The sequence below is a fragment of the Erpetoichthys calabaricus genome, chromosome 12, assembly GCF_900747795.2.
Source record: "Erpetoichthys calabaricus chromosome 12, fErpCal1.3, whole genome shotgun sequence".
NCBI classification, from domain to species: Eukaryota; Metazoa; Chordata; class Cladistia; order Polypteriformes; family Polypteridae; genus Erpetoichthys; species Erpetoichthys calabaricus.
In genome coordinates, this window is record NC_041405.2 from 16,475,024 (window position 1) to 16,491,390 (window position 16,367).

At 39.7% G+C, this 16,367-nt stretch overlaps 1 protein-coding gene across 1 annotated transcript in view; it reads right to left on the reverse strand.

Annotated features, from left to right (window-relative positions):
* Positions 1-16,367, reverse strand: part of LOC114662986 (extracellular serine/threonine protein kinase FAM20C-like) — a 39,741-nt gene that overhangs the window by 9,830 nt on the left and 13,544 nt on the right. The window contains exons 4-8 of the mRNA XM_028816740.2: positions 15,628-15,706; positions 13,266-13,358; positions 10,600-10,715; positions 2,095-2,275; positions 325-434 (exon numbers count right to left, since the gene is read on the reverse strand). Coding sequence (XP_028672573.2) covers positions 325-434; positions 2,095-2,275; positions 10,600-10,715; positions 13,266-13,358; positions 15,628-15,706 — 579 coding nt within the window. The remainder of the gene's footprint in view (positions 1-324; positions 435-2,094; positions 2,276-10,599; positions 10,716-13,265; positions 13,359-15,627; positions 15,707-16,367) is intronic.

Consider the following 16,367-nt stretch of genomic DNA (forward strand, 5'->3'; position numbering starts at 1 on the left):
TGCAACACAAGCATTGGCACTACTTTTAGGATAGATAGATAGATAGATAGATAGATAGATAGATAGATAGATAGATAGATAGATAGATAGATAGATAGATAGATAGATAGATAGATAGATAGATAGATATTTTTGTATGGTAGGCAGTATAAGATAGATATTAGTTTGAGTATAGTAGGCAGGAAAGATAGACATGAGGGATGTTCAAAAAATTTCCAGATAGATAGATAGATAGAATTTGAAAAAAACGAATGAAGAAATGAAAATATGAATGATGCTGAGTGCTATCAAAGGCAGTACAATAACTAATGAATAATGAAATACCCATGAGGAAGTCCAAAATGGTTAAGTCAATCAGGTCCACAAGCCTTGTGCCCTTGTTGTAAGGGGGCGTATTTTTGACAGTTGCACAATAATCTGGATTTGTCTCCCACCTAAAATAAAAAAAGCATACCATCAATTTTTTTGGCTTGATTATTTAGATTATTCATTTTTTTATTTTAAAACATAAAAAAACAAATGTAATGGGTAATACTATAAAAAAGACAGCTTAGTAAGGAGATGAATTTTCTTCTACAGTTGTTTCACTGGTCAATGTGATTTCAAGCAGCACTTCTGCTAAACAGGCCAGTGCTAATGTCCCTCTGTAAAGGTTTGCCATTGATACTTTTTCCATCTTTCCATGCCGATTATAATATCCGAGCAGTTAAAGTGATCTTGTAGTTAGACAGTTGCATTTATATAGACAATGGGGAGCCACTTCAGCCACCACCAATGAGCAGCATTCACCTGGATGATGCGATGGCAGCCATTCCCATGCCAGTACGCTCACCACACATTAAGGATGAGAGAGACACTTAGAGAGAGGGAATAATTAGAGAGCCAGAATGGATGAGGCCTGGGTGAGCAATTTAGCCAAAACACTGGGGTACACCCTACTCTTTTTGAGTCTTTTATGCCCACAGAAAGTCAGGACCTCGGCTCTACATCTCATCTGAAGGATGGCACCAGTTTTCACAGCACGATGTCCCCGTCACTGCACTGAGGCATTGGGATTCACATACTAATCGCAGGCTAAGCACCCCCTGCTGGACTCACCAACACTTCTTCCAGCAGAAATCCAACCTTTCCTGGTTGATCTTCCATCTAAATACCGGTAAGGCTCAAACATGCTTAGCTTCAGTTGGTTAACCTTTTTTGATGTGCACATGCATGGCTGCTGTCAAAGCCCATCACTGACTTGTAAAATAATTTTGCAACTATTCAGTTGTGATTTTTTAATGCGTTTAGATAAAATCAAGTAACTAAATAAATGCACATCGTACACTTCCACGAAATGATCTGTCCACCTTAGCAAGGTCACATTTTACGTAATGAGTAACCCTAGTAACGCTGTGCCCAGCCAATGACACGCCGTCTTATCGTCGCAGTGTCACTTGTACCTTTCTCCAGTTACACAGCGCACGTCAACAATGACTAGAAATACAATTTAAGATGAGAATTTGGAAATACTAATGACACGAATGCGCATATACTCAGTGAAGAGGTTTTCCTACTGGTCGCTGACATGTTAATCCACGCACTGATTTCTTTGAATATTTTCTTCCACGAGGATGTCGCGGTCAGCGGGTGTATGATGGCGCTACTTCAACCCGGAGAGACACAAAAATCGCATTCACTCTTCTCAGCCCCATTTTACAGACTCCACTTTACCTAACAGTGCCGTCCTATATGGGAGGAAAACGGAATGCCTGCGCGAACACGGGGAAGGAACGGGCAACGGCGTGTTCAGAATTAAACCTAAATCCCAGGTGACGTGCGGCTTTGGTGCCAATGCGCTGATTTGCTCAGGGTCAGTGCTGACGTAAAGAAAGTTAGAAGCTCGTTAAAAAAAGGCGGACAAAAGACAAGCAGAGAGTGAGTAAGTGAGCGAAGTGGGTGTCATCTTGAGGTGCGGAGGGGTTCAAAGAGGAGTGAATCAGGGAGAGCGAAGACTGTTGACGCCAGAGACAAGAAACAGCAAAGAAAAACGAAGCGCGCTGTGACAACGTCGTTATGTGCCTCCACACGCGACACTCTCAGGATCCCACTTACTCGGCCTTCTTGTGCTTGTTGTACGATCGCCTCCAGGGACTCCTCCAGCTCCTTCGTTTAGCGATGGACAGGTCGGGCAGGAACGCCGCAAGAGACGCCTCCAGCAAGTGGGGACGGCCACAAATGGCGTGCTCGGTGGAGCAGTAGTACGAGCACTCGCCGTAGAAGCACACGTTGTTGGCTGAGGAAGGAGAGAAACAGAAACAAACGAACCATTTCATAGCCTTGAGTAATATACATTCCTCTAATAGAAACACATTGTTTAAGCAACGTAAAGGTTAACATGAAAACTAAGAGGAAGCTACTTAAACTCTATTTAGTAAAAGACACAAGAGAGTAAATTGTGTCTGAGAAAAATCGACAGACAGACAAAATGAATATACGTGGTGTGAAGTCACATGCGGCTTACAGGTGCTGATCATAAAATTAGAATATCATGACAAAGTTGATTTATTTCAGTAATTCCATTCAAAAAGTGAAACTTGTTTATTAGATTCATTCATTACACACAGACTGATGTATTTCAAATGTTTATTTCTTTTAATGTTGATGATTATAACTGACAACTAATGAAAGTCCCAAATTCAGTATCTCGGAAAATTAGAATATCAATTAAGACCAATGCAAAAAAAAAAGATTTTTAGAAATGTTGGCCAACTGAAAGGTATGAACATGAAAAGTATGAGCATGTACAGCACTCAATATTTAGTTGGGGCTCCTTTGGCCTGGATTACTGCAGCAATGCGGCGTGGCATGGAGTCGATCAGTCTGTGGCACTGCTCAGGTGTTATGAGAGCCCATGTTGCTCTGATAGTGGCCTTCAGCTCTTCTGAATTGTTGGGTCTGGCGTATTGCATCTTCCTCTTCACAATACCCCATAGATTTTCTATGGGGTTAAGGTCAGGCGAGTTTGCTGGCCAATCAAGAACAGGGATACCATGGTCCTTAAACCAGGTACTGGTAGCTTTGGCACTGTGTGCAGGTGCCCGGTCCTGTTGGAAAATGAAATCTGCATCTCCATAAAGTTCGTCAGCAGCAGGAAGCACGAAGTGCTCTAAAACTTCCTGGTAGACTGCTGTGTTGACCTTGGACCTCAGAAAACACAATGGACCAACACCAGCAGATGACATGGCACCCCAAACCATCACTGACTGTGGAAACTTTACACTGGATCTCACGCAACGTGGATTCTGTGCCTCTCCTCTCTTCCTCCAGACTCTGGGACCTTGATTTCCAAAGGAAATGCAAAATTTACTTTCATCAGAGAACATAACTTTGGACCACTCAGCAGCAGTCCAAAGGCGAGACGCTTCTGATGCTGTCTCTTGTTCAAGAGTGGCTTGACACAAGGAATGCGACAGCTGAAACCCATGTCTCGCATACGTCTGTGTGTGGTGGTTCTTGAAGCACTGACTCCAGCTGCAGTCCACTCTTTGTGAATCTCTCCCACATTTTTGAATGGGTTTTGTTTCACAATCCTCTCCAGGGTGTGGTTATCCCTATTGCTTGTCCACTTTTTTCTACCACATCTTGTCCTTCCCTTCGCCTCTCTATTAATGTGCTTGGACACAGAGCTCTGTGAACAGCCAGCCTCTTTAGCAATGACCTTTTGTGTCTTGCCCTCCTTGTGCAAGGTGTCAATGGTCGTCTTTTGGACAACTGTCAAGTCAGCAGTCTTCCCCATGATTGTGTAGCCTACAGAACTCGACTGAGAGACCATTTAAAGGCTTTTGCAGGTGTTTTGAGTTAATTAGCTGATTAGAGTGTGGCACCAGGTGTCTTCAATATTGAACCTTTTCACAATATTCTAATTTTCCGAGATACTGAATTTGGGATTTTCATTAGTTGTCAGTTATAATCATCAACATTAAAAGAAATAAACATTTGAAATACATCAGTCTGTGTGTAATGAATGAATCTAATATACAAGTTTCACTTTTTGAATGGAATTACTGAAATAAATCAACTTTGTCATGATATTCTAATTTTATGACCAGCACCTTTATAGCTGGAGCTCGTGAGCAAGCTTTGAAAGGGGAGGGGGGGTGAGGTGCAACGTAGTGGACTCACCACTTGGGGTCATTCAGGTCAGCGATCGATAAATAGAAAAAAAAACAGACAGAGAGAGATCTGTGCACACAGAATCAAGGCCGGCGTGGCTGCCAAAGAGGTATCGTCTAAATCGGGTGTCAAACTCCGGTCCTGGAGGGCCACAGTGGCTGCAGGTTTTCGTTTTAACTGTCAGCTTCATTAGGGACCATTTTTTTGCAGCTAATTTACTTTTTCTTGTTTAGTTTTAATTGACTTGACTCAGACCCTTTGTCTCTTTTTCCTTAATTAGCAGCCAAACAACAATGAGACACAAAACACATGACCAGCACCTGTGCCCATCACACAATATCTGAAAATAAAGAAAGCTGAAGGTCTCAGTAAGGTTGATCTCTTAGGTCTCCAAAACATCTTGACGGTGTTCTTAGAAAAAACAGAAAAATCAATATATTTGGAAATGTCTGCTGTGGCAGAATGAGAACAGCAACAAGCCATGGAATTAAATAACAAGAATCTGCTTCTCTTTAAGAGATAGGTTGGAGTTTGAAATCCCAGTTTAGCTGGTCATCTCCTGGCTCGTTTCAGATCTCATTTCTGTTTGGCTGTCATTTAATGAAGAAAGGAATCAATTCAGAGGACTGAATTCTAAAAAAACAGGGCTATTAAAATGAAGGGAAAAGGAGTTAATTAGCAGTGAAAACTGGTCAAGGAAAAGGGTTAGAATGAAAACCTGCAGCCACTGTGGCCCACCAGGCCCAGAATTCGACACCCCTGGTCTAAATACTGACTTGAAGGGGAGAATACTTAAGCAATCAATAAATATATGAGTAATGTATCAGTTTTTATTTTGGTATTAAATAATCATTTTCTGTTCATCAGTGACTAAAAATCACATTAAATCCACTGCGATTCAATGTTATGAGGATACAATGTGAAAACTTCAAATTGTTGATTTACTATTAATGGGCACTGTAGAGCAACAGATTAAATTTAGTACAGTAGACAGGAAAACACCGATAGATACAGTGCATCCAGAAAGTATTCACAGCGCATCACTTTTTCCACATTTTGTTATGTTACAGCCTTATTCCAAAATGGATTAAATTCATTTTTTTCCTCAGAATTCTACACACAACACCCCATAATGACAACGTAAAAAAAGTTTACTTGAGGTTTTTGCAAATTTATTAAAAATAAAAAAACTGAGAAATCCCATGTCCATAAGTATTCACAGCCTTTGCTCAATACTTTGCCGATGCACCTTTGGCAGCAATTACAGCCTCAAGTCTTTTTGAATATGATGCCACAAGCTTGGCACACCTATCCTTGGCCAGTTTCGCCCATTCCTCTTTGCAGCACCTCTCAAGCTCCATCAGGTTGGATGGGAAGCGTCGGTGCACAGCCATTTTAAGATCTCTCCAGAGATGTTCAATCAGATTCAAGTCTGGGCTCTGGCTGGGCCACTCAAGGAACTCCTTTGATATCTTGGCTGTGTGCTTAGGGTCATTGTCCTGCTGAAAGATGAACCGTCACCCCAGTCTGAGGTCAAGAGCGCTCTGGAGCAGGTTTTTATCCAGGATGTCTCTGTACATTGCTGCAGTCATCTTTCCCTTTATCCTGACTAGTCTCCCAGTCCCTGCCACTGAAAAACATCCCCACAGCATGATGCTGCCACCACCATGCTTCACTGTAGGGATGGTATTGGCCTGGTGATGAGCGGTGCCTGGTTTCCTCCAAACGTGACGCCTGGCATTCACACTAAAGAGTTCAATCTTTGTCTCATCAAACCAGAGAATTTTCTTTCTCATGGTCTGAGAGTCCTTCAGGTGACTTTTGGCAAACTCCAGGCGGGCTGCCATGTGCCTTTTACTAAGGAGTGGCTTCTGTCTGGCCACTCTACCATACAGACCTGATTGGTGGATTGCTGCAGAGATGGTTGTCCTTCTGGAAGGTTCTCCTCTCTTCACAGAGGACCTCTGGAGCTCTGACAGAGTGACCATCAGGTTCTTGGTCACTTCCCTGACTAAGGCCCTTCTCCCCCGATCACTCAATTTAGATGGCCGGCCAGCTCTAGGAAAAGTCCTGGTGGTTTCGAACTTCTTCCACTTATGGATGATGGAGGCCACTGTGCTCATTGGGATCTTCAAAGCAGCAGAAATGTTTCTGTAACCTTCCCCAGACTTGTGCCTCGAGACAATCCTGTCTCGGAGGTCTACAGACAATTCCTTTGACTTCATGCTTGGTTTGTGCTCTGACATGAACTGTCAACTGTGGGACCTTATATAGACAGGCGTGTGCCTTTCCAAATCATGTCCAATCAACTGAATTTACCACAGGTGGACTCCAATGAAGCTGCAGAAACATCTCAAGGATGATCAGGGGAAACAGGATGCACCTGAGCTCAATTTTGAGCTTCATGGCAAAGGCTGTGAATACTTACGTACATGTGCTTTCTCAATTTTTTTATTTTTAATAAATTTGCAAAAATCTCAAGTAAATTTTTTTCACCCTGTGACCCTGTGTTCAGATTCAGCGGGTTGGAAAATGGATGGATGGATGGAAATTTTTTTCACGTTGTCATTATGGGGTGTTGTGTGTAGAATTCTGAGGAAAAAAATGGATTTAATCCATTTTGGAATAAGGCTGTAACATAACTAAATGTGGAAAAAGTGATGCGCTGTGTTTACTTTCCGGATGCACTGTAGATAGATGTTACTTTTAGTATAGATAGATAGATAGATAGATAGATAGATAGATAGATAGATAGATAGATAGATAGATAGATAGATAGATAGATAGATAGATAGATAGATAGATAGATATATGTATGGCCTTCTGCAATGGTGGCTTGTACAACAAAGTACAGACTGGCATGATTAGAGAAGGATTCTTCTTTGCATTTGAATTTGGTTCTTTGGGATTTGGAAACATGACAAATATGTGAACATAACAGGAGTCTTTAATTTCTAGTAAGCTACAGCAAGACAATTAAGAAATCAAGAAAACCTGAAGTTAAGCTGTGTTATTATATTCATCTAAAGTTCCTTTAAAATCCATTAATATTTCACAAATCTGGTATCATCAAGTCAGAGCTTTTTATTTAAGTAAGCTGTTACTGCTCTAAACAAATAAGGGTTCTCTCTGTAACCTTCATGTGGATGGTTCATGTGGTAACCAGAAATGGTTCTTCTATGTTATCACTCTGAAGTACCACTTTGGCACTTTTATTTTTAACACGTGGGAAAGTCCTGTCACTATCCTCTTATTTATACGTTCCTCTGGAGCTACAGTGTTAAAATGTAACAAAGCAAGCAGTCACGCACACAGCTTAGGCCATTTACTGTCACTGTTACATGCCTGATTAGAACACCACCTTCCGATTTAAATTTTCTTTAAAGATGTCGCTGACCATGGAGGTCATTTTCCCGAAGTATCTCAAACGCATATTTAACATTTTTACAGCATGTCATGCACGGTTTGACTAGTTTAGTTGAATTACCATGGAGATTTGAAATTACTAAAATAAAGGAACTCGTGCTTCCGATTACACTATCATAACCGTGAACTTTCAAACAAGGGTCCAAAAATAAAAAGCGTCCCAATCCGCTGGCTCACTCCGCTCGCGGGGATTTGCGGTCTGATCTTTCTATTCGGTTTGCAGCCGCAATGCATCTCAACGAATGTGAAGCAATGCAGCAGCAGTAGCAGTAGCGGCGCCAGCCCGCAGAGCTTTACTGCGATGATTTGCAGAGCAACGAGAACGCGAAATGGAAACAAAGGCAAAGGCAGCTCAAGGTTATCGTGTTCGCATTGCAACTCTCCTTTCATTATTATTTGTTCCACTGCTCCTTTAAAATCAAAAGTTCTCTAAATCTCCAAACTTCATTCCATAGCCTGAAATCAGGGAAACTCGGCTATGAAGACGCGCATCGCACACGCACGAAATTAACGCTGATGCCTCACTACACCAAGCAAGTTGGGTTCAAATCCCGTGTTGCCCGTTGTTTTGTGTGGTCCTCTTTTCTGCATGGGGTGTTGTCCCCCAGTGTATGTGAGCTTTTCTTCTGGGTTTTCTGGTTTACAACCACAGCCTCCCAGCCCCACGCATCCCTATACGGATGGTGCGAATGAATGAACCCTGACATGGACTGGCGTCTTCTCCTATGTTATTACCTGTTTGCTCAATCTGAATCCTGCATTTATTTATTTATTTATTTTTGCACATATGTAAAAATTCTGATTTTAATTTTAGGTTAATTTGATCAGTCCCACATGGGGAAGCTGGAGCCAATTATAGCAAGCACGATGTGGAACATATGATGACTGTCCATCGCAGAGTGAACACACACACACGCACACGCACACACTCACACACATACATACACGCAAACACACACTACGACTAATATCTCTAAACTAATTAATCTAAAATGCATGCGTTTGGACTATGGGGGTACTCGTAGTGATCGGCTCGAACATGGATGGATTGGGTAGACCAGTTCCACCATTAAACAAGAACGGGACTCCTGAAACTGCCGGTTTATCACACACTGCAGCTTACTGGTGTGATTTGTTTTTGTCCTAAACGATCGCCATATTCCAGCAAGTAATTAATCTTTTCCCTTAATGCGTTAATATTACATTTAAAAACTCAACACGAAAAAAAAACTTGATAAGTCAATGGCTGAAGAGCATCTTAATCTGTTGGAGTAAGGTTCATAATAAATAATGCAGAGACAAATATACAATTCACGTATCCATCCATATTTGGGGCAATAATTCTTTGCATTTATATAGCGCTTTTCTCACTACTCAAAGCGCTCAGTAATTGCAGGTTAAGGGCCTTGCTTAAGGGCCCAACAGAGCAGAGTCCTTTTTGGCATTTTACGGGTTTCGAACCGGCAACCTTCCGATGACCACTGCAGATCCCTAGCCTCAGAGCCACCACTCCGCCTTCAATGAAGAGCCAATCCTGGACGGGCCGCCAGTCTGCATCGCAGGACTCCGTCATTCACTCGCACTAAAATTTAAATTAAATATGATGAAAAAAATGGATATTGCATGCAATATTTAATGGCATTTTACCCCACAGCTATATTGATCACCTCTATAGCTAGAAAACGGACACGGTCTATCAGGCTCTGAAAAGCCACTCCACGGTTATATTCTTCTTAGCGACGCAGCTAATGGTTTTGTCTTCCTTTAGAAAGCAGAGCTCGAATTCTATGCTACAATTCTACAACTAAAAATACAGACGGCTGAAATTAAAAGCAATGAAGAGCGTCTTAATCTCATGCATAGCAACCAATCACAACGCTCGTAAAAAACTGCCCACGCGTTTCATTGGCTAATAAGGATCAAATGGGCCATCTGCGCGAGGCTACTCTCTGCTAGCAGCTCCATGTTCATTGACAGCAGACACGAGTCTAAGTGACATTCAGCGTCCGGAGATGAAACGGAGCGGAGTTAACATCAAGTGAGATTATCAGATTTCAAAACTTAATTATAAGAAGTGTCCAGGTGCTCGAGATAACTCTCGTGGGCTTTCTTATGTAACTTGCATTTTCAATCCATCCATTAGCCAACCCGCTAAATCCTAACTACAGGGTCACGGGGAACTTGCATTTTCTATAAGATTATTCTCATTTGATTTACGCTTTTATTTGAGGCGACTTGCACCACTTGAGCTGCAATTGATTATATTTCTTTTTTCTCTAAATGGAGCACAAGCAGTGAAGTGACTTGCTAATGCATTCTTAAAAATCCTAGTTCTTTAATGGCATTTTACGGTTCTTTACTGGGTTATCTGGCGCCTTATACAGCTGTTTCTTTACACATGAAGTTGTTTTTTGAACTTTGTAAAACTTCCTAATGTATAGAAGAAACCTAAAATCTTTAATATATGGTGGGCTAACCATCAGGGCACTAACATATTAAGAAAATCTGGATTTAGCCAGTGTTATTGTACGTAGTGAGAGCAGTGAGAGTCCTTTAGAAATGAGGAGCCATCAGAATTTCACTAATCCGTTACTATCTGTTCCTGGCTGTTCACTGTATGGAGCCTGTTAAAGGTCTAAACAAGTAAAATGTTTTTTCTGGAACTTTCACGTGGAACCAAAAATAGTTCCTCTATGGCATTGCTCTGAAGTACCACTTTGTCGCCTTAATTTTTAAGAGTTTGGTCACAATTCACAATCTGTGAAGTTCCCCTTGGGATTCATAAAGTATCTATCTATCTATCTATCTATCTATCTATCTATCTATCTATCTATCTATCTATCTATCTATCTATCTATCTATCTATCTATCTATCTATCTATCTATCTATCTATCTATCTATCTATCTATCTATCTATCTAATGTCAGTAGTGGAACCTTAAACATGTTGTTACCTTTATAGGAAAAAGATGGGGTGATGGCATTGATATGAGATACAAACCAGCAAGCATTCCTCACCTGGTGAGATGTAAAAGGTGCGGGCCAGTTTGCGGTCACTGGTGATGTCCCAAATTTCGGAAGTTATATTAATCGGGCGTCCAACTGTAGGGGGTATCCTCCGGAAATCTAAAATTCTTAAGAACAATTAAATGACTGTTGAATATATATTCTCTGCAGCTACACTATTGTACATATGCTTCTTGCTAAAAGAAAACGATAATAAACAAAAACAACACTGTAAATAAACCCATAACTATTTTCCAAAACATTTTCAGACCATTCCCTTTCACTATCAGCAAAATACTGAACTCCTGGAGTAGTTTAGTTACTGAATGAAGTTTACACAATCGCCCGGTGTTCTGAAACGTTTCAACAAAGATAAAGGTATGACATGACATGACATGATGACGTGACGTGATGTGACTTGACATGATATGGCATTATATGATGTGACATGACATGACATGATATGATATGATATGATATGTGCGGCATGTTGGCACAGTAGTAGAGCTGCTGCCTCACAATAAGGAGACCTGGGTTCGCATCCCAGGTCATCCCTGCGTGGAGTTTGTATGTTCTCCCCGTGTCTGTGTGGGTTTCCTGCCACAGTCCAAAGACATGCAGGTTAGGTGCATTGGTGATCCTAAATTGTCCCTAGTGTGTGGGCTGGCACCTTGCCCGGGGTTTGTTTTCTGCCTTGCACCCTGTGTTGGCTGGGATTGGGTCCAGCAGACCCCTGTTACCCTGTAGTTAGGATATAGCAGGTTGGATAATGGATGGATGGATGATATAATATGGAGTTCACATCCTTGGTTCTCCCTGCATGTTAGAACATTAGAACAGTCAGGACGAGGAAAGGCCATTCAGCCCTACAAAGCTCGCCAGTCCTATCCACCTAATTCTTCCAAAATAGCATCAAGTCGTGTTTTGAAAGTCCCTGAAGTCCCACTGTCTCCCACACTACTTAGTAAAGTATTACAGCTTTTCAGTGTATGCATTTTATAAAGGCAAGAAAATAGATTTAAAGGGGTTAGCTTAAATGATTAAAAAAGTAGTAGGTAGAAAGCTTAAACTATACAAAAAAAAAGTGTGACAATGCACATCCACGAATGGAAACACATAGTGTTTATAATTGGTGCCGTCATTTCACATAAACTCTTTTAGGTGATAAGAATATTTAGGAACATTAAAAATAAATTGTATAGTCATACATGGGAGGTACAACTATAAAAGAATTTGGGAGAGAAGTGCTTAATGGATGATGCAAATGCATGAATCAGATTGTTGTTTCTGTCAGTAACAGCACACTCCAAACTCTCCAGTGAGGAGGAGCTGTGAGATGACAACAGCAAATGACGAGTCACTGAAGGTGAAGCTGGCCCACATAATAATTCTGCACATCCTTGCTTTATGACTGTTATCTTTGTTAGACTGTGGTACTGATGACATCACTTTATAATAATCTGGCCACAGTATATTACTCTTACATGAATCATTTTCTATAATCATGTGTCTCAAGGGGATGAAAGTTCCTGAAGCATATGGTTATGGTAGCTTTTATTTCTCCATTTAATGCACATTCTGTGTAAATGTAAGTTGCTTTTGATAAATCCGTCGTGATGAATGCTCACTCAGTTACTTTATTCATCCACCCATTTGGCTTCTAAACCAGCCATGAAAAGATTAGGTTGTTCATTACCAAGAGGTTTGGGATCTCAGATCAAGCGCTGATTATTGCAAATAACTTTAAGTGTACATATCCTCAGAATGCCAAGTTATTTTTGAGTATACACAGTGTGGCAAATTAATTTTTAACTGTCTTTTTGTTAGTGGCTGGGATCAGATGCTTGTCCTGGTAGCTTAAGGTGCAAGCACAGAAACCAAACCTGATGAGGACAGCAGTGTAATTACAATGGATGTACACCCAGATAGATAGATAGATAGATAGATAGATAGATAGATAGATAGATAGATAGATAGATAGATAGATAGATAGATAGATAGATAGATAGATAGATAGATAGATAGATAGATAGATAGATAGATAGATAGATAGATAGATAGATAGATAGATAGATAGATAAGGCACAATATAATAGATATTAAATTTAGTATAGTAGGCGGGATTGGATAGAAAGATTGTGTCACGTATGTGCGTAGAGTGGACAGCTGAAGGGCTCTAGTGACTGCAATTCCACCACCACATCAGTGGTTGGCACTGGTGCCCCTCTACAGACTGGCTGATTGACAGCTGTAATAAATCTGAAACTTCCCAATTCTGTCCACCTGGACCATGAAAGTTTGAAAACCGGAAGGTCTGCCATCTTTATCACTTCTATCCTAAACTTTGCAAGTTATTACATAGGGTTACCAGACTGGTATTACAAATTCTTAATTGTTGTCATCTCATTTGTCTTACATTACAGATAGATAGATAGATAGATAGATAGATAGATAGATAGATAGATAGATAGATAGATAGATAGATAGATAGATAGATAGATAGATAGATAGATAGATAGATAGATAGATATTCATTTTAGTATAGTAGGCAGGATTAGATAGATATAGTTTTTTGCAATAAGTTATAGTTCTATAGCAAAATGCTGAGTAACAGTATGTATGTATGTATGTATGTATGTATGTATGTATGTATGTATGTATGTATGTATGTATTTTACCTGTCTAAATGGAAGGCTGCAATTTCAGAATTGTGCCTCTCAAAGTCAGAGAAGTAAAAGAAGTCTGCTGGAGTTTCTTGGTCCCGGGTCTGCCTGAAAAATCGAAACAGTTGCTTATTATTATTATTATTATTATTATTATTATTATTATTATTATTATTATTATTATTATTATCCATCCATCCATTATCCAACCCGCTTTATCCTAACTACAGGGTCATGGGGGTCTGCTGGAGCCAATCCCAGCCAACACAGGGCACAAGGCAGGAAACAAACCCCGGGCAGGGTGCCAGCCCACCGCATTATTATTATTATTATTATTATTATTATTGTTGTTGTTGTTGTTGTTGTTGTTGTTGTTATTATTATTATTATTATTATTATTATTATTATCAGGATAGAATCGACACATCAACAAAGAATGCAGACTTCAAACACTGTCATCAAACATAAACTTAGCAGAAATCAATATAATATAGGAGTGAGCATAATACTTATGGTGAAACATGAAATCAACCATATTAGACTTAAAAATTAAATCAAAATTTACACTTTATTGATGACTGATGCAAAAGCTAACTGTTCATTCTAGGATTTATGCCTGTTAATTTTTATTAAAATTGAACTTATTAAGAAGATTAATAGCAGTTGGAATGAATATGCAAAGGCAAACACACCATTGTAGATTCCAGGGTTTAGAGTCAATTTAAAATGGCATGAAACCAAATTTACTTCTAATAATTAATTTTTTTACCTAGTCCTTACAGAAGTAATTGATTGTGAAGAGCTGAAGGCTACTAGTTATTTTATAATTAAGCTGTAGTTACAGAAAATCTGGGGAAGACCCATACAGACTTAGAGAAAGGAAAATGCAAGCAATGCAGCAACATCAGCAGGACAATGTTTAGAGCAGACAGTGACATATTTGATCAAGGACAACTTGGAGCCAGAAAGTGAAGTGGTCAGCGATTAAGGTCCAGAATATCAAGAAGGAAGAAGTGGGCCAGAGCTAAATGTAATAGGAGAGGAGATAAAATGTAAAATGTAAATAGAAATGGGAAATGGGGAAGAAGAAACCTAAAATAATACAATAACCGTCACTTGGTTTTGTCCTCTGTATTTTATATGGCAATACATAACACAAATTAACACATCCCAACAGTTTCAAAATCATTAATAGCAATTAAGAGTTATGAGCACCAGTGACTATCATCATGGCTGCAGAGTGAAAGTCCAGTGTAAAGCTCACTGACACACACTTCTCACACACACACACACACACACACAGACACACACACACACGCACACACACACGCACACAGACACACACACACATACACACACACACACACACGCACACACACACAGCAGACCAATTTGGAATCACCCCATCCTTAAAATGTATGATTTAATAAAGATCCCATTGCTTAGTGCTGTAGGCCTTTCATTCACACACCTTAAAATGTGTAATTGAGGCCAATAAATAAATAAATGCATATTTAGAGTTTAAGACAGAAAATATAATATTGAAAAAGGAAAAATGAGGGTGGGAGATTTAGTGTGGTTTATGATTGTGTATTTTAGTCATTTGTAGTTCTGATTACTTTATTACTTTATCTCACTGTAAATTATGCTTGAATGTCATATTATTTAACTTCTTGTCTTGTGTGTTTATCTGGAACAAATAAAGAGTCATGGAAAAAAATGGAAAAATAAGAAAAATGCAGAGCCTAAAAAATGAGTAGAGATATAATTGTTTTTTTTAACATTTTGGAAAATTGGGGAAGGCTGTAGAATTCATCCATCCATCCATTATCCAACCCGCTGAATCCGAACACAGGGTCACGGGGGTCTGCTGGAGCCAATCCCAGCCAACACAGGGCACAAGGAAGGAACCAATACCGGGCAGAGTGCCAACCCACCACAGGACGACTGTAGAATTGAAATGGTAAAATAGCATGAAAAGCAAAGAGCAGGGAGAAAAATTGAAACATGCAGTAGGCTAAGAAAGAATGAAAGACGTGACAACGAAACAAAAAAATAAATAAAAAAAGGGATAAACAAGAAAGGATGTTTAATAATAAATGCCTCAAAAGATAAGACTTAAAAGGAAAAAATGAAACAACTGAGTCAATGATAAACATGAGAGTAGGGGAATGGTCCGTATCTTACTGCAGCGTTGATTGATTGTAATGTGATTTATAAAGTGCATTTCATATAAAAGAAAGATCAGCAGATTGAGTGGTAAGAAATGAAAGGGATTGACCAAAACTGGCGATGTCAGCAATGCTGCATCATGGTGAAATTGTTATAAGCTTAGCACAGGTTAGGGACAGGGTGCAGACATGTGCAGAAAGCTTACTTCATTGGTTTGAAGAGGGCCTGGCCGTAGTTTGGAAAAGACATGACCAGCTTGAGTTGAGTGCCGCCGGGCTTCTGAACTAAGAGAGACACAGAAAGAAATCATTAATTATTCAATGCCAAAATCATACTTTAGCACATACAGTATACAGAAAATATTATGACACGGTGCATTAACACCGGGTGAGTTTAGAGCTGCGAGTCAAAGTGCTTATTTAGTATGCAACTTAGAAACATTAAAACTTCAAGGCACTGGTTTAAGACAAAACCAAAATCACCAAAGAACTTAAAGGGTCAAAGTCTTTCTTTCTTTCTTTCTTTCTTTCTTTCTTTCTTTCTTTCTTTCTTTCTTTCTTTCTTTCTTTCTTTCTTTCTTTCTTTCTTTCTTTCTTTCTTTCTTTCCTGAGTTCAGGCAATAACTATGAATGAGACAAGATTATTATATTATACATTCATCTTTTAGCAAAATTTGTGACTTTCTCACACAGTTATAAGAGTGCACTGTCAAGCAGTTCTCCAGCCAAGGCAATTTCAAGGAGTTGACACAGTATAAATAAGCCACAGGGCCTCCATCCTTGATTAAGAGTCATATCATCCCCTACTGATAATGAGCGATACTGAGTGCTGTATTAATAAATGCTAATGAAGTATTGTGCGATCATCTACTGTGATTTTTAACTTTAGAGGACAATACACTCCATGTGATTGATTGCCGCTTAGTCAAAGTGTACAAGAACCAGT